Below are 23,673 nucleotides of genomic sequence, written 5' to 3' on the forward strand. Positions count from 1 at the left end.
CTCCCACTTGGAGGACCACCTTCCAGCATTTTCCCCACTCTTACGTTCACTCACGGGTAACATGTTTGCTTCCTGCCTTCAATGCGCCCATTACAGCTTCCACGCTGCTGCTGGTTTCCTTGCGGCTTCTCCCCGGAGCCTGCCTCGCTCCTCTGGGTCTCTCGCCATGCATGTACCACAGGCTGATGAACGGCAGCCCAGGAGAACCTGCCTGTTCACACGCGGTCTGCTGCAGCATGTCTGCTTTCCCTTGCTGCCTTGCCATTCGCTTCGCCCGGACTTCGCCTGCTCTCTCCAACTCCACACACAACTTCTGATTGTTGGTGGAAGTCCTCTATAAATGTCCTGCACACATTGTGTTTAGGGCTTCTCTCAATCCACATTAACTTCTTGTCCCTCTTATTAGTCTAAGAACCTGACGCACTGTGGGAGCTGGACTCCACAGAATTAAGAGATTTAAAGGAGATTCTGTTTGAGATACTTGCCTATTATGATATCATGAATACGAGTTAGTTGTGTTTTAGGTATTTGTAAGGTCTGAACAATATCCTGTCAAGGGTATTTGACAAGAAGGGGTTTTGGGATTTTACAATTAGAGGGATGTGTATAATAACAATCGACCATCAGGGATCTTTCAGTGGTAGGGTCTGTGTTACGCTCACCTGACTCCCACGGAGGCGCTGGCCAGGATCGTGCTGCTGTGACCTCTTCTAAGGTGTTGCGCAGGGCTCAGAAGATGGACTGGACCGGACTCCCAACTCCTGCTTGTCCGGCTTGCAAAAGTATCCTTCTGTAGGCGAGAATAAGGGATTAACTGTCTGCGGGGAATGCTACCAGCCTCCCCCTTTCCCCTCTCACCCTCCTCGAAACCCTTCAGTGCTTCCCGTGGTGTCTCACCTTAGGGTCTTGAAGGGCGAGCTCTCCTTCCTGCTTCTGATGCAGGGGCGCGTTGGTATCCAGTTACTTCACTGGATTCTTGGTTTTATGAGAACTAAACTTGCTTGGCTTCCAGGTAAGTTCCTTGAAAGGTTCCCCTTTTGTCCTTGCATCAATATGCTAATGTCAATGTCTTTTTCCCCATAGGGTACGGGGTACGGAATGCCGGGGAAAAGGCACCGACCCGAGATACAATCCCTGTAGAAATCAGGTAAGTCTTGATAAGCGTTTTTGGGTAATGTCTTTTCATTCGCTCATTGACGCTAATGTCTTTTTCCCCATAGGGGCCGGGGTCCGGAAACACCTGGATGCGGCGCGGACCCGAAATGAAGAGGGAATGACCCAACAGGTAAGTCTTAACATGGAGGTTTAGGTTTCCTCAATCCCTTCTCTCTCTCACCTTTGCTCTTGTCTTTTTCTCCCTAGGCGTGGAAGCGTGGCTGCGAATCCGGGTGATCGCTGCTGAACATGGAGGCGCCCTGTGAAGCTGAGTGGAATGCGGCGCTGCGGCGGTCGATGCGATGTGCTTTTAAATTAAGTGTCTTCCTTTGCACGATCGTCGGCGAGCTGACTCCGGAATGCAGATCTTGCAGGTAAAGTCTTTTCCTTCTCCTATTCTCTTTCTCTACCTTTGTAGGTGATCAGGATGCTGGCAGGCGTGGCAGAAGTCCAAATGCAGGAGCAAACACGGTGAGCGTCCAGCTGCTAGATGCAGAACAACGCGAAGCATGTGCTGCTCTTCGGGTGTGGTTTAAATGGCCTGTAAAGTAGTTCCAGGTATGTATCCTTCCACTCAGGTATGTATTCTTCCTCAGGCCACACCCGAGTGATAAAGTAGTCCAAAAGATAAAGTAGTCCCATTCAGTCCTCAAGAGGGCCTGGATGTAGCAGCATGGTCTGCTTCAGGTAAGTGCACATTAAAACACTTACACACATGTCTTGCTTTATGAGCCTGGCGCCTAAGGTGCCAGGACTGGGGTCCAGAATGAGCCTGGCGCCAAAGGCGCCAGGACTGCGTCCAAAAGGCCCCAACTTGGGCCCGCTGAGACGTCCTTGGGGAAAATGATGTCTGCCTCTGGGGTTGCTGGGCTGGGCCTGGCTCCTTGGAGGTAGGCATCATGACAGTCTGCCTCACAGTGTGGAGAAGAATACTGCATCCATCCTCCCTAGGGAAATCATCACTTCTCCCAGACAGCCATCTCCTCCCATGTAATTTCCCTAATAATACCACCCCCAGGATCATGATCAGCTAGTGGCTGCTGTCCCGTGGCCACATGAGATTTTAGGCTGAGGATCAGTGATGTCTACACCGGATTCATCACAAGACACTGCATCTGGTCCGTCCTTTTATGGGACAAGCAATGTGTCATGCATTGAAAGAAGTTACCAACTGATGGTGTTCTCAAAGCTGCCTTAAATGCAATAGTTACAAAGGGATGGAACCCTTGCCACAAATATCCCAGTGATCACATAGGAGTGAAGAGGGGATACCATAATACATGCTAGCAGTAGATGTTGAGCATAGTTGAAGTTCATAAGATAACAAAAATATACGGAAATCATACAGATGTGAGCAAGCAAAGAAAATAGCACACCACACTCAATGAACTGGGAACCAAGGTTTCAGCAGCAGAAAAAAACAGAACCATTACACTAAGTTTGTCCCTCCACTGGACCCGCAGAAGGAATAGAAATCTATGGAAACTAGATGTGGAAACAGGGATATGCACTGTGCAGAGCAAGCCTAGGAAACATGTCCACAGCACAACATAACAGCTAGATCATAAAATCAGGGTGCACCGCCTAAGTGTGCTGTTTTAGGAGCAAAGATCCACTGCACGTAGTTCTGGCAAAGGGAACAGGCTTGAGATGGCTAAACAGCAGGAATATCCAGAAGAGTATTGCAAACTAAGAATCGAGAAATTCAGAAATTATCAGAAACAGAGAATAAAAGTTTGTTTCATGAATGATCTACACTTGACTAAAGCATACTCCGGCATTTACGGCTCTCTAATGATCAAGTGAACAAGGTGTGATCAACGCGTGCCCCCACCAACTGCAGGTGGTGTACTTGCTCTCCACCCAACCATGGCCTGGAAGAGTGGAGATGTAGTGTACAATCTGGCAAGTGTCGTCTTCAGAATAAACCGTCATACTGGATGCCCCAATTCCAAAATGGATCTGGATTGGAAATGGAATCCTAATTGCTTTCTCATAGATTGAAATCATTCCAGTCATATTCTACAAGGTCTAGGATCACAAACCATCACTCAAAAGGATCTTAATCATGCCAATAGTGGTAGGCTTAGGGAGAAAAGGTAGTTTTGACACTAATTCAGTATTTGTTTATTTTAAACAAAAATCTGTTTTATCACTAGGGAGACGCTAAATATAATTCACCTTTTAAAGGCTTGGTTTTGTAGCTGGGTTATGGCTTAACCACTTAGCTTGACAAGCATACCCATAGTTTTTTCAAGGATAATAGTTTGATTTTAATGCTGATAAGACTTTAAATGCTCCTGTGTCCACTGTGATCATTTGTACTCGAGGTTACCCAGGGTCTGTGCCTCACTTTAATAGCATCAATCTGGTCTGGAACATAAGTGGGCTTATTGAGACGCCTCCATGCCTGCGTCTCTCGGTTGTTGAGTCTGCACAATCCCATGTGATACCATTCAATATAAACCATCATTCATGGCTTTTGGCATTTGAGCCTGCATAGCCAACAGAGGGAGTGGGTTAAATTGCCTCCTTCTCTTTAGAGTCCCTTCTTTTTAGGTGCAAGGTCAAAGAGTTCAAAACTTCATTAAAGAACATTAACAAACAGTATTGTCCCTTAGCATGTCTGGTCTGAGTCGCTGGAATCAGCAGGACATTTCAAACCACACCTGTGCACTTTGCTCCAGATTTCAAATATAACTGCAAGATTGGAGCCCCCCGCCCCCCAAGGGAAAAGGGGGGGGGGAGTACATAACATTTTAAAACATCGGTTTAGTCTTCCACTGGGACTCAAATCTGCAGTATGAGGAAGAAAATAACCCATCCTTGATTAAGCCACACCTTCAAAGAATTTGTTGTTCATATTGAATGAGCTCCCTCATTCAACTCTCGTGTTGACTTGTGTCTCATCTGCAAGAACCCGAGATGAGTATTGCATTGGACCTTCTGCTGTATACTGCTGCTAGTGGAATAGACCCAGCTATCTCCCTGTGACCCAAACTTCCTCTTGACTTCAAACTAAATTCCCCAGAGGAAAGAGCCTTCTGGAAGTCTGATTCTTTAAATGCTCCCACTTTAATACTTGCTCCTACGACAACCATTCTATGCTAACGTTTCCTTTAACGGGCTGAAGACTATTCCATTGCTAAAGCTATTAACGATAAGTTCCCCAAATAAATATGAACATTACACCCATTTACACTTGGCTGTCGAGTTTTTCTCAAAGAGCTACAGCTCTTTTAGTCAAGAATTATATGGGGAGCACTCTACCTCTGCAGACTGTGAGTGTTGCCGCCATCCTAGACATACAAGCGGTTTCCTTGCCTCATGGAGAGCTGATTCCTGGAGCACGAGATCAGATGGTGACATTGCGCTGGAGAGAAGACTAGCTAAGTAGTATCCTTGAGAGCTGTGTGCCCGGAGGGCCAAGAAAGTGACTCCTTAACCCAATCACAAGTGCAATCCCAAGTGCAACTGGGCCCTTTTCTCTCCTCTACCTGACTCTCTACTTGCAGCGTCCCTCAGGGCACTATCCTCTCGACGTGGCTTTTCAACATTTACCTTGCCCACTTGACCTCCACCTTCTCTCCTCATTTCCAGTGTTATGCTGATGACACACAGCTGTCTTTTAACCTTTTCTCCTCTACCTCCACTCCTTCCTCTCTCATTCCTGACTGTCTGACTTCTATGCAGGCATGGTGTGCTGCTAACGATCTCTGCCTTAACGCCAGCCTCCTTCCCTCCTACGCTCTGGCCACTCTCCTTGGACCCCCTCTCATCACCCGCATGTGAGGCTAAAAACCTGGGTTCATTTTTGACTCCTCTCTCTCCTTCTCACCTCATATCGCTGACCTTGCCAATAAGGCCCACTTTCACCTTCACCTCCTCAGAAGCATTCTTACTTTCCTCAACCTTCCCCCAGCAGCTCATTGTCTCCAGAGCTCTGGTCCTCTCCAGGCTGGATTATTGCAACAGCCTCTTCCTTAATCTGCTTCTTTCCTCCCTCTGCCCTGTTTAACTAATCCAGAATAGGACTGTAAGATTTATCCTTGGCATCAAGCCAAGGGACCACATCTCTCCAGACCTAAAATCTCTCCACTGGCTCCCGGTGGCTGCAAGGATCAAATTCAAGACCCTCTCCATCATCAAGGCTTTCTGGGCCTGGGTTCTCGCTACCTGCAACTTTCTCCTCTAACTTCAACCCTGCTCGAGCCCTTTGGTCCTCTAGCTCCAACTCTCTGCAGATCAGACGTTTATCCAAGCAGAGAGTGGGGGATAGATCTCATCAGGGCCCCCCCCCTGGAACGGCCTCCCTGCCCCTCTCTGATTTGAGCCGGATCTCCTTAAGTTCTGAAAGCTTCTCAAGACCTTCCTTTTCTCCTCCTCCTTCCCTCTCCCCCTCCTGTGCTAATCTCCACCTTCCACTGTCCCTTTGAGTCTTACTGCGGCCAAGCCCTCCTTTGACTAGTCTTCCCCTGCACCCCTTTAACCAGCACTTTCCCTCGGGCACCCCTTCCTGACCAGCATACTGAGTCTGCTCCACCCCCGTCCTCGCACCTGTTGACCCCCACCCCAGGTCCGCCGGGCACTTGACCTCCTGGGCTCCCCTTAGCACTTTCCAGCCCCCTGGCGCCCCCCCTTCCTACTGCACTTCTCCCTCTCCCCCCTCTTCCTATCCCATCCCTTCGGCCTAATCTACCCACTCCCCCTGCACCTCTTGTTACTGCACTTGCATGATCCGAATGTCACAAGGCCTAGTAGAGTAGGGCAGTTGTTTTTTTCTCCTCTGTCTACCCCCCTTTTTTGCCTTGTGGCTCCTGAAAACACTTTTTGCTGTATAGGCGCCATACAAATGTTCAATAAATAAAATAATAATAAATACAAATAATCCTTACTCGTATAAATAAGCTCAAAACACCATCACTAGCTTCCAAACGCTGAGTTGCCCTGCCACCCCTTATGAAGGCTTCTATTTAACTGAATCCCTTGAAAAAATGCATGATCGGAAAGTACCATCTACTCTATGTCCAGTCTCCTGTGTGCAGGGCTCAAACCACTCTCCTGAAGATATCCCACTCTGATTGATCCTGATTCTGACTTCTCGTGCCTTCTTCCTTCAAAACGTGGGCCACCCCAGGAGTCGCTTGTAAGACAGGCCCTGCTCAGCAAATGTCCTCGAATCAAAGGCAGTTACCGAACCCTTATTGTCTGTCTGTTGTGCCTGGAAGTTTCCTATTCAGTTCCTATTCAGACAGAGTTATGAATCTGCCCTCTATCTTGGCTTCAGTAAGGAGCCGATTCCTGAGTTTCAAAGTTGAGGCAAACTACTAACCAAACTTAGAAACACAATTCACCTTCTAGATCTCCTTCAAGGAAAACAACCTTGCACCCTGCCCATTATTGCTAGACTGGACACTTGAACAAAACCTCTGTGAGTTAGGATATTCATACAAGGTAAATCATGCTTAGGATAGTAGGTTTTACACTGATCCAACATTTATTTAACTGTACAATACCACAACATGATTGGAAGTGCTGCACAAGAATCGGCCAAATATCCACTTGTTCAGTTTAGGCCCAGGTCAGATGTACGTTTCTACTTTCTAGTAGACAGTTGTGTGAGCCGCCACTGCAGTGCATCTCCTTTGCTGTCCTAGTCAGAGACACCTGTTTTGGACTTTGCATGCAAGATCATCTTGGTTGTTTGGATTATTTCTTTTAAAATAGTGAAAATCGTGGACCTAAATTAGCAAATACAAATATTTCCATGAATGAAGTCTAGCTGGTAAAATTGGATATTGTCTGGGCAATTGAGGAAATATCTACATTATCACACGCTAATAATAATCCTAATCCGAGTACACATTCCAAAGTGGACCTTGGAAGGGGGTGCAGGCCAATCAAGAATCTCAGAAAAGGGTCTGTATTCAATGGTACAAGCTTGTGTTCCAAACAAAGAGTGCTGCTCAGCTGCTCACTCCCTTTGTTTACATGGTCCCAGCACAGCCACTGGCATACCACTTTGCCCCTGTGATAACACATCGGTGTTCAGGGCTATCTTGGAAAACAAAATGAACAACACATTTTAACAGAGGGATCCCTAAAGCAGTGTTAAACCTCCAAAGTCCCTATTCTTTATTGATCTCATGGCCATCATCAGGTGACGAGGACTTTGTATGTACATCATGGTTTTAGGGATCTCTCAGTTAAGTTGTATTTCTGTTTCTCTTTTCCCCTATAAGAGCCTGTAGCACCCGTGTTTGACAATCAATTTGCTTGAGCCCTTTACTTGGGCAGAAGGTCGCTACCTGCAGGGTTGGCCTGCCGGCCTGGTTACTCATGTACGGGGAGAATCATTCAACCCAATGCCTTCTGTTAGTTACTATTTGGCGAGTTCCATGCAGCTGTGGATTGTTGCTTAGATAGTAGTCCCCTACGAGTGTTATGCAATTATGTTTGATGTTGTCTTTGTTGTGAATAATTACATTTGATACACGTATATGCTTTGAATATATTGTGTAACATGTTCACTGACGTTTGAGACGTACCTGCTAGATTACCTGGGACAGACAGAAAACCAGAAAGAGCACAAACCAATGTGTGAGGCTCTGAAAAGAGAAGCTTGGAAACAACTTTACAGCAACTCGTATACAAGCATACTTTCTATCACTGTGATAACTTTGTTTTAGGTACTAGACATAATATTGATGATTGCCCAGGGAATCTCTGCATTTGCACATCGGTAAGGAGTGGAAAATTAGGTGTCTTTTGTTCCTTGTTATACTTTAGAGAGAAAGAATTGCCCCCCGCTTTATGATCGTTTAAAGGTTGCACAAAATTACATTCCCCCCTACATTTTTTATTGATGATCCAACTATTTCGAAATTGACATTCTTTACTGTTTGCTGTTCTAGTTTTCAGAGGAACTGAAGACAAAGGTGAGTCCACCCTTCAAACGAGCCTCACTGGAGCCACACCCGCTCAGCAGCATGGACTTCTGCCCCACCAACTGCCACATTAACCTTATGGATGTTTCCTACCCAAAAAGCACTACCTCATTTGGAAGGTCTTTCAGCATTCGTTTTGGACGAAAACCGTCCTTCTGCGGCCTCGATCCAGACCAAGGTACATGCTTTAATTTTAATTCCCAGCGTGTGTGAATGCAGTTATGGTAATTTGCGCCATCAATGTGCACTGCTTATACAAACACCCACTACATGAAAGATTACATCACATTCAGATTTTGCACAAAAATTCAAGGTTTCGTCTACAATCTTTCTGAAATCTTTTGTGCATATTCGTCAAATGATGACAAAGTTGTAACCCATTTAAAAATGTTGAAACTCCCTCTAATTTTGCCCCCACTTCACAAAATCCCACAAAACTTTGCAAACACGATCAAATCTGTGTCTTAAATATTTTTGCAAACTTGTGTAAATATTTGTGAACGGCACCAAATGTATAAGCCTTTCAAATATTTTGGGACCCCCTCTAATTTTGTTCCCTCTTGGCAAGACAGCACCAAACGTTGTAGACCCGTTAAAGGTCACGTCTATAATAATATCAAAACATTTCATACAGTTTCATTGAGTGGCAACAAAGTTACACGCCATCCAAAAACTGCTTTTCACCAAGCCTCCAATGCAAAAATATGTTTGGATGCTACCAAACATCTGAGATGTTCGTCAACATGACAGGGATGTCTCGAACTGTTCGCCAACTTTGCAGGTGGGAAACAGCCCATTTTTGGGGTTTTTATTGCCATATCCCATCCCATCCCATCTCACCTCCCCAGAGATGTTTTGATTAGTCTCACAAGTGCATCCAGCATTGCAAGAGTGGGAGGTGTGGGGGTGTGAGCCACAAGAAAAGTCCTGCTACCCCCTCAATTCCCCATTGCAGTACGTGCGATTCTGTGTTGTATCGTTCACACCCGCCTAATCAACATTTTTGGTAATATTAGTGCCAGATTGCATTTTAACACATGCACATAACAAAACAATAAATCTGCAGGACCATTACAAATACAGAAAACTCATTTATTCCAGCTATGTGCGGCAAAGTATATGCAAACCTCTGAATCTGCATATGCATTGCACCAACAAAAGTGACTTCACAGAAAAGTACATTGCAAAGAACATCTTCAGTCTTTGATACTGGGAGACACAATGAAAGTGACTTTAGAATAAGTTGCCATAAATAAGCCAAGTGGCAAATACATTTGTGCTGCAAAATATCTTCATTGCACTATAATTATATATGGAGCAACTCTGTGGTCATTAGGCTTTTTAATGATAGCATGATATGCTAGCATAAGCTATGAAGTGAATAACTTACGGAGATACAGATCACACATAGTTCGATAACATGATTTGCCCGGGATGATACACTTTGGTTAAATGGTGAAACCAGGTTGTGGACTATTTAAGAAACTGAACACTTCTTCCCAGGGGTAGTTGATATAGATATCTTTTATGGTTTTGCCTTGCATTTATCTATCTAGATTCTTGTATTGCACCACTAACCCAAAGGCCTCAGGGTGCACACAGGAGGAGAAAAGACAGATGGCGGATAACATGAATAGTTCAAAGGGAGAAGCAGAAAGCATAAAACACAAAAAAGAGCCACATTCATCTAGTACTCACAATAAGAAACCGATGTAAAGATACATACGATGGGGTACAGGATTCGATGCTCCAGCACTATGGAAGGAAGATAATTAACCTTAGCCTTTATCAAACGGGGAGGTTTTTAGTTGTTTCTGAAAAACATACAGGGAGCCACTGTTAGCAAGGTGTTTAGGCATAGAATTCCATAAAGCCGGGGCCCAGGAATCAAAGCTTGTTCCTCCAAATTTTTTTAAGATAATCAGGGGTTGAACCAGGATAGTATTGCTGCTTGAACGCAGAAAGCGACCAACCAATTTCTTTTTTATCCTAGCGGTGAGATATGATGGAGCTTTGCCATACAGGCATTTATACACAATGGTCAGGCCTTTATGTTGTAACCGGTGTTGGACTGGCAACCAATGTAAACTGTGCCTTACATCGGAAACATGCATATTGCGCTTGAGTCCCATTACAGCTCGCACTGCACTTTTTTGTATTACCTGCAAAGTCTTAAGATTGGCCTGGGAAGTACTGATCAGAAGACTATTGCAGTAATCCAACTTGCAGTTCACAATCGCAGCTGCGATCAAAGCAAGATTTTCTTTGGACAGGTATGGACGTATCTGCCAGAAGAGCTGAATATAGTAATGACAGGAGGATTTGAGATAGTTAATCTGTCTAGTAAAAGACAATTGAGGGTCAAAAAAGACCCCTAAGGTTTTTACAGATTTTGATATAGGAATAACATGCTGACCAATCAGGAAGTTATCGTATTTTGTATCCAGTTTCTTTAACCTCTGCTGAGTGCCCAGAATCAATAGCTCAGTTTTGGCATTGTTAAGGGCCAAAGAGTTTAACGCCATCCCTTTCTGAATTTTGTCAAAAATGTGGTTAATGTGCTCTAGATCTTTTAAGTACTCGCAAGTAAGTTTAATAAAAATCTGCGTATCGTCAGCATAGTTGGGAAATAAATGCCCATGGCTGACAAAAGGGCGCAGAGAAGACGTGGGTAGATATTAAAGAGTAGAGGGACATGAGCCCTGCTGGACACCACATAATAAAGATGCCATAGAGTGAGCATTGTCCTTTAGTTACCTTCATATTTTGTGGACCCAGAAATGATTTGAACCAAGCTGATGCTTCTCAAGAGCATTTACCAATTGTAATCAACCTATGCGCCAAAAGTTGGTGATCGACTAAATCGAACGCGGCGGATAGGTCTAATAGCAACAGCAAAGCTGTATTACCTTCATCGATAAGAGCAGCGATATAAGATTTTAAATCCAACAACGCAGTCTCGGTCCCATGGTTCGGTCAGAAACCGGACTGTTGGGTAGCTAATATCTCGAGTTCCTTGACAAATGTTTGATATTGACAGTACGCAATTTTGTCAAATTTTCAATATGAAAAGAACATTTGTGATAAGACGATAGTTCCCCGCCTCGGCAGGATCTAGGTTTTCCTTCTTAAGCAAGGATGTAACCCAAGCTTCCTTTATGTTCTCGGGAACATATGACTCCTGGAAAGATTGATTAACAAAAGTAGTAATCCATGGAGCAAGAAAAGGATATGTTCTTTAAATAGGGTGGCCGGGAAAACATCTCCTTTACAAGAGGTAGGTTTAAGTTTAGAAACAATATCAATAACTTCTTCTATGGAGACTGTTTTTTAAAGGAAAATGCAGGGAAATCTCCAGCAGCATCCATATTGTCTGTAGTAGATGACATATGATCAGAAATAAGTTTAACCTGGGCACTAATATTATTTTGATGGGTTAAAGTTTTATTTACAATACTATTATGGATGTTTTGACACCATACACTGTCGGCCGGTGGCAACGATGTCGTGGTGCAACAAAGAAGGATAACAAGGAGCTCCTTGGAGCTAGATTTTGCTTTGAATATCCGAGCGTTAAGGTGCGATTCTTTAATAGAAAGAATGAGAGATTTATAATGTCAGACAGCATGTTTGTATGAGGTGAGACTGATCTCAAATGGATGTTTATGCCACAATCGTTCCAGTGGCATTTTTTTGAGCTAGCTTCAGTTATCTCTGCTGAAAAAGGAGTGCAAGACACTTTTTTTCCCTTTTTTACCGAAGATTTAAGAGGGGCAAGTATTTCAAAAGCTTCATCAAGCGCAGATCTTATATTTGCTACAAAGTCTTCGAGCGGCATAGACTTCTCCAAAGATGGAAGTAATAGTATAACCGTAGTACGAAAAACATCTTGTGCTTGTGCTTTCATGTGCTTAAATAATACTTTATTCATTGAAATGCCTTGGAAGCAAACCGCATCACATAATAAACTAGCCTTTCATAATATACTAAATTTACACTATATATATCGTCCTAGAAATACATTGAGCAATACGAGTTTGGCTTTAGTTTTATTATCCCGTTACTGCATGCAAAGTCACAATAGCATCATGCTGCTTAATGTAGCCTAACAAATAACCCTTGGGCTTTAAAGCCATAGTCATTATTTCATAAAGCATGCAGCATTATGCACCCTTCTCACTTCTAATTACCCTCATTCACATTTCTTAAGGGACAAAAGTCCCTGCTAATAGTCCCCCTGCCTTTGCCAGTGCCTAATGGCTCGCTTTGGAGTGCTTTGTTGACAGAGCAATGTGTCAGGTCCTCCTACAGCCGTTCTGCTGCTCTGAGCCTGCGCCAACACCTCTCCCGTTCGGCACCCTCAGACAAAGAAGATGCTGAATGGGAAAGGTGTCCTGCTGCCAAGACAATGAGGGTGCAGCCCGGCACCCTCATCGGCCTGCCAGCAGGACACCTCTGCCATTCGGAACCGATCGGGTGAGGTGTCCCAATGCAAATTGTCCCGGTCTGGCTATTAAGAAACACAGGGGCAAGGTTCTTGGTACGACATTCCCCCGAACCCCCGCTCGATACACAACTGCCGCCACACTATACCATACATATATATGAATATATCAGCACAGCACTTGACATAACTATTTGAGGGCCTGAGCCCACCAGAACTTGAAATTGTCCTGCAAATCTGTGTTATGGTTCAAAAGACTATAATGTGCCAAGAAAGGGGGTGTTTTTCACTTTTCCATTAATTTTCCCATACATACAGCCCAAACCACTGAACACATTTGTGCCAAATAAGAAGCAAGTCTGGCACAAAGGGCTCAAAGGAAATCCTTTGTTGGTTTACAATAAATCTGTCCAGTAGTTATTTTATTTTGCATAGAGCAGGGTGCCCCTTTACCCAGAAAGTCAGTTATATCTCCCACAATGCTTTGCTGGTGCCAAGCATTTTAATTTCTGAAACCCCATCATTACCTGATGAGAGAATCAAGTTCAAGAATATGCACAAATGGTAAAAAAGGGTAAATACTTCCAAACTATGATATTCTGATATGTGGCAATCACTGTGGTCACTTGTTGGATTAAGTATTTTGAGTTTATTTAGGAAGCAATCTGATGCATTAGGGGCCTATTACAGTTTTTGTTCAGTTATGTGTTGGAAAAGCTTACAATAACTTAATTAGCTTAATAACAAGTGTGTTCGACAGACCAGAGAAAGCTGATAATTCGTTTGTTGTGATTAGACAAGCTTTTCACATGACTCAACAGTGAGGTACGTGATTTATGTCTGATTAAGCAGGAAGATATCTACATGACTGTAACTCAATCTTCCGTGTCACAAACCCCACTATTTCCACCGTCACTCTTTCTCGTCACTTTACTCCAATACCACCACCTTACCCTTCCTTGTCACAGTCCCCAACTACCCCACCTCACTCTTCGTCACAGTCCCCCACTAACTGCATCTCACTCTTCTTTACTACAGTTCCCACTAATTCATCTGACTCTTCCTCATCACAGTCGCCAACTACTCCACCTCTCACTTCCTCCTCAACTAGCCAATCTCACTCTTCCTTGTCGCAGTACTCCAGTAATACCAGCTAACTCTTCCTCATCACAGTAATCAATTAGTAATCACGTGGACATAAGAAATATGAAATATTTGATAAGAACAGATATTGATAACCAATGATGATATCAAGTATGTTATCAGAATAAAAGACAGACAAGGGGAGGTATTGTGCTCTAGCACCTTGAAGCGTCTCTTGTGCTAGATGGAATTACCAATCAAGATCTCAGAATAAGTAACCAGACAGACTCAAAGAGTATGGCAAAGTACTCCTTTTGTCTCAATTTAATGAAGCAGGGCAAAACTTGCAGACATCGGACTGATGCTTGAACACTCACACACAAACTTGATTACACAGAGGTCTTATACCACAATATGCATCATCTATGATGTCATCCTATGGGGCAAACTATAAAACCTATTGACAGGAGGGATTGTTTAGGGGAACATATCTACTTATAGAATACATATGGGTTAGTACACCATTGGCTGTCTCTTATCAGTATGACATGCCTCGAACTCCCTCTAGATACATATATACTGATTATAGTGGACAAAATGGCAGCAGATTGGTCTATGTAACATTGTATAGCAGGTTGCCCCATAGACCCACTGATTGGTTGGCATCCCCACCCAACCGTGTACTTTCGACTTGGCTAACAGCATGTAAGTGAAACGAAATCCAGGTGCTGAAGTCAGGACAGATTACTCCCCACTTTCCCAATACTTCCATCTCTCATCAGTCCGGCCATAAGCCAAAGTTTCCCTTTTGTAGTTGACCTTGTAGCGTGCTCTCAGTTCTGGGACATTCAAGGGAGTGTGAGCACATCACTATCTTCATCCAAAGTTTAATGAATAGCCCTAGTTTTTGCCTTCTGGATCACATGTTAAGAGAGCACACATTTGTAAATGTTGACCTCTTATTTACTACTATTTAATTCAATTATGCTGGGTGTCATTGCTCCTCTTGGCCTCTAGTGAATTGCTCACTCCATCTTGTATAGACTTTGTACACTTTTAATTGTCCAATACTTACCTCTTGTGAATGTTTTCTTCTTCTTTAATCTCAGAGAAATATGTCTCACGTCCATGACTTATCCGTCTGCCTCTCTTTGTGATTTGCAACAATTCCTTAAAAATAGCATCTTTGATCCCAGGTCAACATAGACTCCTCTTTGTTTTGCACACAAAGCTGTTTTCCAGAGTTTCCTGAATCTGCTCCCCTGGTCTGCCTCTGAGGTAGCTGAATCCTTGCCACGTTATTTTTTCCTCTATAGCAAGCTTCCATATGTCTCAGCTACTTAGCATTGCTGTGTATTTACACGTATTGATCAGCAAGTTACTTAGTCTTCTTTGTATGTGAGCACTTAATTACATTCATGTTTCTCTTGTTCCTTCAGTTACATTGTCACTCTTAAGTATTTTCATATTGTTTCAGTATGTCTTCCTACATCTTCTTCATGACATCACTCTGCCCTCGTCAGATCTCACTCAGCATTGCATGTCAAAGTGTGCGTGCTGACATCCTTCCACATTATATATATGTCATTTTTAACGTGCCTGTACATAAGTGTTTCTTGGTGCGACAAGACAACGGAGGGAACACAGAGGGAGGACAAAACAATAGATCTTACTAGGCCTTCTGTCATTCAGATCATGCAAGTGCAGGGGAGGAGGGTGAAGGGGAAAGTGCCAGGGAGAGGGAACGGGGACATGAAATTAGGGTAGCATTGATCTGACTAAGTGCAAACCAGAGCAGCAGAGCTCTGGGTAAGTGCAAGGAGGCAGGGGATGGTAGGGTTACAGATACAGCCCCTAAAGTGCACAGTGGGCCCGGAGACAGTGCCGGGGTGACAGGTCATGGAGGGACCTGGTACCCAGTGAGACTCTGAGGGTAGACGGGCCACCAGTCAGCACAGTGTAGGTCAGCAGGGGAGAGGGAGAGAAAGCAGAGGTGAGAGAAAGCAGAGGTGAAAAGAAAGGTCTTGATCTGCCACCGGAACTTCAGGTGGTCCGACTCAAGTTTGAGAGGGGCAGGGAAGCAATTCCAGAGTGAGACACCTGTACTCTCTGCCTGGAGAAGCGTCTGACCTTCAAAGAGTTAGAGGTTGCTGAGCGAAGGGCTTGAGAAGGAAGGTGTTTTGGAAGAAGGCGTTGGAGGTAGTGTGGGCCCTGGTCCCAGAAAGGCTTGTGGAGGATGCAGAAGGTCTTGAACTTGATCCTTGCAGTCACCTGGAGCCAGTGGAGAATTTCCAGGGCTGGAGAGATACAGTCCCGGGCTTAAGGCCAAGGACAAGTCTTGCAGTCCTGTTCTGGATTAGTTGCAGAAGGCAGAGAGTAGAGAAAGGCAGAATGATTAAGAGGTTGTTTCAGTAGTCCAGCCCAGAGAGAACTAGGGCTCTGGAGACAGTGAGCTTCTGAGGAAAGTGAGAAAAGGAAGAATACCTCTGAGGAGGTGCAGCTGGTAGTGGGACTTCTTGGCAAAGTCTGTGATGTGAAGAGAGAAAGCGAGAGTGGAGTCGAAGATGACACCTAGGTTTTTTGCCTCACAGGAAGGTGAAGGATGAGGGCTCAAGGAGGGTGGGCGGAGTGAGAGGGAAAGTGGGAGCAGGGGTCCCGATGAGAAGGATCTCAATATTACTGGCATTAAGGCAAAGAACGTTGGAGGCGCACCAATCCTGAATCGCGGCTAGATGGTCAGGAATAAGCAAGAGAGGAGAGGTGGCTGAGGGGAGCCTGAAAGAAAGCAGTGTGTCATCTGTATAACCCTGAATGTTAGGGGAGCAGTTAGAGATAAGGGGCCAAGTAGACATTGAAGAGCCAGGGTTGAGAGGTTAGAGCCCTGGGGGCACATTATGTGGAAAGAAAGAACCCAAGTTGGACCTTGGATGGTCGGTTCAGGAGGAAGGAGGACAACCACTGCAGGGCCTGATCCGTGCTGTCCAGGTTCTCAGGAAGTCAATTGATCAAGATGGCATGGTTGGTCATGTCAAAAGCAGAGGAAAGGCGAAGGGGGATGAGGACAGAAGGAAGACTTGAGCTGAGATTAGTGAGCAGATCTTCACGGGTGTTCAGGAGAACAGTTTCTGTGCCTCTGGCTGCTGTAAAGCCAGACTGATGGTCATGGAGACAACCAACAGATTCAACGTGGAGAGTAAGCTGGGAGATGGCCAGCTTTTCCAAAAGTTTGCGCAGGAAAGGAGTGATGGAGATCGGGCATGTTTTCTGGACAAGAAGGATCAGCAGAAGGCTTTTTATGGTGGGAGGGCACAAGGGTGTGCTTGAAGAGGGAGGGAAAAGTTCCAGTGGCAAATGAGTGATTGCTGAAATCGGCCAAGGCTGGAGCAAGGGTGTTAATGTCGTCCTTGGTGGTTCTGGAGGACCAAGTGAGCACCTGTTCGGATCACACTTTCATAGATCAGACTTGTCTAGAAACCTCGTCAGGTGTAGTCCGAGAGAAAGAGCAGAAGGGAGGAGCAGAAGGAGAGGCGGCCAGAGGCGGCCTTCCACTCTCTCAGTGCGAGGGTACATTTGATACGGTTGTCTGAGTGCATATTGATAAGGTGGTCTGAGTGCATATAATCTTTTGTACACTTGATGCGGTATAGGCATAACACGTGGAGTCCCATATAGGGCTCTTCTCCTACTGTTTCAGTATGACGGTGGTGAGGCGACAGGAGTTAGGGACAGTGCACCCAACTGCTCCTCTACAGTATAACAGAGGGCGGTGAGATATGGGTGCCGGTTTTCAAGTGTTAATGATATTGTTGGGCGGTGGTCCCAGGGGATGGCGTTCCCTTGATGGAGGGGTATGAAGAGAGAATTATTTGAAACTATAATGAATTGACAGACAAAAACAGATTCCTGAACACTAAAGACAAAGTGAAAACCACTTAGAAACATGCAGCTTCATTGTGCGTTGTTTATAAACAGTGAAATGCTATACAGGATGTATACAGACTACAAATGTGTGCTCTCTAGAAAATGGTTGGCCTGTGTACTTTTAGTTCCTCATTGTTTTATCCTTCCTCTGGTCCATTACCATTTATTGTTCCTTTAGAGTGTTGTATAGCGTGGTACCAGGGGTCAAGTCCTAAAAATAAAAGTGGGCGGGGGCTCATTAACATACCAATTGAAGGTGGCGTCCCCAGAAATTAGCGTATCAAGGTGCCTTCTGAAAAAAAAAGTGGTGGGACTCCTGAATAAAGTGGGGAGACCCTATTACAGATTTTCATTGGACTCTAAGAATGTTACTCTTACTTATGGCAGACCATTTTGTTAGAGCCAGGAGGACATATGTACACTGTTACTTTAAAAGATTGTTTTAATTGTCAGCCATTGTTTCATTGTTTAATGGGTAGTGGTAGAGGGTTCAACTCCATCGATCCTGCTACAGACTTCTCTGACTTCTGAGTTCCAGCACACATGTGTGATATAGGAAATGTAATGCGAGGTCAAACACAACTGTTTTAAGTGTATCAAGTTTAAAACTTAGGTTTTGTGGGACGTAAATGGAGTGGTCACTTAGCGTTAAAGCAGAGGATCTTGACTAAGGAACGTTGGTAAGGGGTTTGTTCCGTGTGGTAATAGCACCGTTATAGTTGGTTCACAAAACATATTGCACAGTTTTCTAATATTTGCAGGCAAATCGTGAATTTGTGGGGCGTTAATGAAGCATATACCTTTGCAGTTGCACAGATGGCAGTTGATGAACATGTCACTGACGGCTTCCTTTCTGTATGTGATTTTGTGTGTCCGTTTGTGAGCTGTGTGCGAGTAGCTGTTGGGAACATTCTGTAGAGTGAGGAAGTCAAGGAGAGGTAGAGTAGGTGCTTCTAACATTACAACATTTTCTCATCCAATAGAACCCACTCGTTTGGTATTTGTGCCAATTGCTAAGGGACAGCTGCAAAATACATGTAAATACCCCAAGAGATCTTGCATTTCACACGTTGGCTGCACCCCTCACCCCCTCAGAAATATCCTCATTGACGTGATCAGCCTAGAACTCTGGTTCCGAGAGTGGCCTTTAAACTCCATTTTAAAAGTGAAATGCATGTCCAGATGTGCTGAAAAGCGGAGGTTCGAATGTATGCCAGAGAACACAAATATTGAATAAATGTAAATAGTTTTTAAGTTGGTAATCGAAGATCTAAACAGTAGTGTACAGATGTGATTTGCTCATGGCACTTGCCAGAGAAATGACGACAGGTGACCACATTATTTCTGGATCATTTCCATTATTCTTAAGGTATCCTCTTCTTGGCCAAAACACAAAGCAATATGCTACATGGATATTTCTGCAAGGATTGACTCGGGTGACCTTGAGATGCATCCTGACCAGCAGAGGCCTATAACGGGAAACTCTTTATTGTATTACAGTTCGGACTTTGTCATTCTTATGGTACATTAGAAATGACCTGATCACCTGTAAGGAAGCTAAACAAATTATTGTGAATCATCAAAATGAATGCCGCTGACAATTTGAGCAGCTGCGGCTGCACTCTTTGTTAATCTTTGAGTCACAAGTAAAATCCACTTTTGAAAAATATGCCTAGGAATGTGGTAAATATTGGAAAACTGCACTCCCATCCATAATCCTATTTAATGGTAAAAGAAAAGTGCAAAATTCTGTGGCAACTCAAAATGGAACGTTTTCAAATGTAATTCTTTTATTTTTGAGACTAGCATGTGTTTTGCTTGTGGATTTAGCAATGCAGCTGTAGCTCACTGGTAGGATGTCAGTTTTGCATTATTAAACCAAACTGAAGGTGAACTAAAGATCTTAACTTATAGGAGTTAAACAGAACTATTTTGCTTCAGACTGTGCAAATGGATGTGTGCAGTAGTAATATCTGTGGTGTGATTTCTAGTTATGTACAAATATGTATACTGTAAATGCGTATTTTGCACCCTGTTTTCAATGTTTCACGCCAATGCCAGTTTCTCCTAGTCCAGAATAAATGTGTTGTCTGTGTTTTTTGTTGGCTGCTTTCTTATCCATGTTTTCACTTGGAGGAATTTGGAAGTACTGCTTTTTTTTTTTGCAACTAAAATTGCTATGTTTGTCTTTAGTTGGTAATTTAAATCCAATGTCATACACGCAACATTGCATCACAACAATGGCTGCCCCATCATGGAACTGCATCATTGAGGACGATGGGTCCGATGGGAGTTTGATGGACAGCGGTTATGGACAGCTGAATGGTGGGGCCAACAAAGAGGAAAGGGGTCTGAGCTTTCTCCTTAAACAAGAAGACAAGGACATCCAAGACTCATATCTGCAACTCTTTAACAAATTGGATTTTGCAGTGAAGGAAATGAAGCAATACGTCACCCAGATCAATAAGTAAGAATCAGATTTTTAATTTGGCGTTAATTGTGCTCCTAGTATGAGGTTTTAAGAGAATGCTAAGTGCAAAAGTATGAAACCTTTGTAGCAGTATTCATTATTGAACCTACTGGGAAAAGAGTTTTAAGAAGTTTGCTTCACTGTTGCAAGAACCATTTTCTGTGTATATAGTGCTCGTTGCTATCTGCCTGTTGATAATATGTACTCGCCATTGTTCTCATGACTAGAAAAGATTCGAAGCTACACCGCGGTGAGCTGCTCAGGTGCACGCTGATCAGCCTTCTGCTGCTTGGTCAGGGAAAGACTCAGTCTGAGAGTGTAGTTGTCTTCCTTGTCCCTCAAGAACTTTGTATCGGGCCACACAAACCATTGAGAGATGTGTGAGGGGCCAACAAAGATACATAATAGTCCCGGCCTGCATGCACCAGGGCCCCACGGCAGAGACCAGAATTGTGGTTGCTCCTGAGCAGGTTTTACCTGCACAGGACAAATTTGTGCAGTTAATTTGCCCCTCTGTTAAGTTGGACTTTTGTAGGGGGCAATCTACCCCCTGCAAACTGGACGGAATGGACTGTGCTGTCCATGATGGCAAATCTGGAACCTGCATCCTTATACAACCTGTATGCCGAATGCAAAAAATGTTACCCTTTACCCCACCCAAAAATACATTTGGTATGCAGGTTTTCGTTATAAAGTACTCAATATATGTGTGTTTCACTATAATATTTTCGATATAGACACTGCATACCGCAGTGTGCTAAACTCTGACCATCCATTAGAAGGCCTCTTGCTTTTGCCCTTGTCCTATGTTGGGGGCACGACTGCAGGCAAATGGATTTCCCTTGTTGGCTTATGAGGTGCCCATTCATTCAGTATTGCAGGCACCATAGGCTCCACTTTTGTAACCACAAACCGATCCCGCCATTTTTGTCACCAATCTATTTGTGTTTTCACAGCTATATTTGTAAATAATTTAGTTCAATTTCGTGTATGCACCATTTGTTTATCCTTGTACAATTATGTGCTCAAACTCCGTTACGAATAGAATTCGTATTTCCCGTGCTGTTTTGTTTTTTTTTTTTACTTTTGGAATCCTTCAAATTGTTTAACTGTGAAATGTTCTCTATATAAATGATCATAGATATAAACTATTATGTATGAATATGAACTGTTGTCTTTTGTCAAGAGCACTCATGCACATTTCCTTAAACGTGAGAGCGTGAGGGATAAAGTTGAAATGGGCACCCAGATGAAAGAATGAGGAATAGTGCACTGTTTGCTTCCAGCTTCTCCTTGGTTAACTAAGTCTTTCTGATCAATTGGATGCATTTTCAGATGCATGTGAGCTGTGGCCACCTTTCCTTCCAACACCATTTTCACAACACAATCACTTTTTATGGCCTAGAATTTATATCATGTAATTGATCATTTGAGGATAGATTGTGAAAATAAAATCTGCAATCATGCTGAAATGGTTGTTCAGTATCATTGCTGTGACTGTTTTGATTGGCATTGGAGGAACCCCATAGGGCTTCGAAGCCCTACCTTCACTATGGGAACCAGATTGTGAAGCTTTTTACATTGTACATGTATGCTGCATTTTTTAATATTGCTTCATTCTTCTCCTTTTGAATTACGGCGGCTTGAATTTTGTTCTTTTTCAGACTTTTGTCCACCATCACGGAGCCATCCGAGTCGGACACGTGTGAGCCTCCCTCCATGGAAGGAACTCCTCCCTCGTCCTTGGTTGCTGAAGAAGGAGATATCGATAAGGTTGAACAGGGTGGCATTAAGAAGGTGTGCTTCAAGGTTTCCGAAGATGATCAGGAGGACTCGGGACATGACACGATGAGCTACCGGGACTCCTACAGGTAGGATTCAGGAGGTTTCTCTTGTGATGGTTCAGGACTACTGTGGTCTCTGGGTAGCCTTCCTCCTCCAAATTCAGATTTTCTTTCAGACTCTCATTCAGGGCTTTCGTTAAGTTCTGCCTGATGTTTAAAGAAAAATAATGGCCACTTTTGAAAGGAAATGGTATTTATGCGTTTGACCAACATCCAATTTACGTTGTGGGGCTAAAGGTCATTGCTGGACACTGCAGACACATTTACAATGTGTTTACTGTAGCACAGTGTGGGCAAAGAAGAGCTGGTGAATACGTCATTGCCTTAGATACAGTATACTGTCTGTTGAGGAAAGATGAATCGAACGGCAGTCAATTTCCATCCATCCCTTTGGGTGTTTTCCTTACCTGTGTATTTCTTGGGTAGGGCACATTGTACATATTACAGGCAAATGTTCCAGAAGTGGATCAATAACACGTGTAGTGTAATGGGACTGGATCTTGTATAGTGCACCCTCTGTCAATTTGGCGTCTATTTAGCGCTCGATTCTGCATGGGGTCCGACGGGGTTAATGGAAGCTAGCTGCAGAAATTATTGAATACAAAAATATGAGAAATTGACACATTTATTTGGTCTTATTCGTTAGGTATTTTTGTTCATTTTTATTAAAAATAGATGGGGGTAGGGTAAGTGGACAGTTTAAGCTAGGGTAAAGTGGGGATAATTTGGGGGTACCCCGCATTCTTTAAAAAAACAAATATGATCCACAAAAATTCGGGAATTTCTCAGGAGGTCATTCTTTTTCAGTCATTTGACGGTAATCCTAACACTGGACTTGTTGATGCTTGTAGTCCAGAAATACTTGCTTTTGGTTCACCAGTGAGATTCAAGGTGAGCTAGTTGGAACATGTGGGGTTTATGTCGCTACATGGGTGTTATGCTCTGTTACATACTAACATGATTTGCTGTCTGTTTGTCTGCGAATGCAATGGGCAATATTACATCTCAAGAATGGTGAGTGTGTTGTGTTGATGTATGGTGCCCAAGGTGGACTAGATAATGTGGTGATTATGATGAATGCGTTAATGGGTCGGAAGGTTGGGTCAAGGGGTGCTAGGTTACTTCAAATAGTCAGTTTACAGACCCTCCTCCATGCATGTTTTGTGGTCTCTGTAATTGTATCCTCTTCTGTAGGCCATATTCGAGTGGTGCCCTGTAGTGACCTGTAGCAGGCAAGGTGGAACGCTGTCTAAAAAAAACAAATTATTGCTGCTTCTTGGTCGAGTTGCTTTCAATGGAGTTAAGAGGATTTCCAGCGCTTGTCCGTTGGTGCGGTTTCATTTGCATGCGCTGTTGTCCTGGCATATCATCCTTGGTGATTGGTGGAGTTAGTTGATGCTTGTCCAATTCAGTTACCATTGCCATGGTGTTGATGCTTACTCTCACGTTGTTGGTATCTGAAAGTGCTTTTTCACCAGCATAAGGTGGGCATCTGGTTCATGTTGCATGCGCTGTTGCTTCAATGTCTAATTTGAGGGATGCTATCCGAGGTGCCGATTGGTTTGTGTTGTTGCTGTGTCATTGACTAGACGGTGCAAAGGGACTGGTGAGTGCTTCTCCAAATTTGGATATCTGGAATGTCTGGTTTCCGTGAAGATAACATGAGGCATCTGGCTTATGGCAATTAACCTGTTGTCATGTTGGGGGAGTTATCCAAGGTGCATGGTGGTGTCACGTTGCCTAACAAGTTGGACGAGCAGTAGCATAGGCATTAAAGTGTAACTATTTTTTTAAGGTTACACGAGTTTC

The 23,673-nt window shown here is 43.8% G+C and overlaps 1 protein-coding gene across 1 annotated transcript in view; it reads left to right on the top strand.

Annotated features, from left to right (window-relative positions):
* PREX1 (phosphatidylinositol-3,4,5-trisphosphate dependent Rac exchange factor 1) overlaps positions 1-23,673 on the top strand; it is a 1,235,108-nt gene that overhangs the window by 1,051,218 nt on the left and 160,217 nt on the right. Inside the window, exons 24-26 of the mRNA XM_069651281.1 lie at positions 8,070-8,280; positions 19,744-20,017; positions 21,685-21,891. Of these exons, the coding sequence (XP_069507382.1) occupies positions 8,070-8,280; positions 19,744-20,017; positions 21,685-21,891 (692 nt within the window). The remainder of the gene's footprint in view (positions 1-8,069; positions 8,281-19,743; positions 20,018-21,684; positions 21,892-23,673) is intronic.

The sequence above is a fragment of the Ambystoma mexicanum genome, chromosome 3p, assembly GCF_040938575.1.
Source record: "Ambystoma mexicanum isolate Mex_15411 chromosome 3p, UKY_AmexF1_1, whole genome shotgun sequence".
Classification (NCBI taxonomy): Eukaryota; Metazoa; Chordata; class Amphibia; order Caudata; family Ambystomatidae; genus Ambystoma; species Ambystoma mexicanum.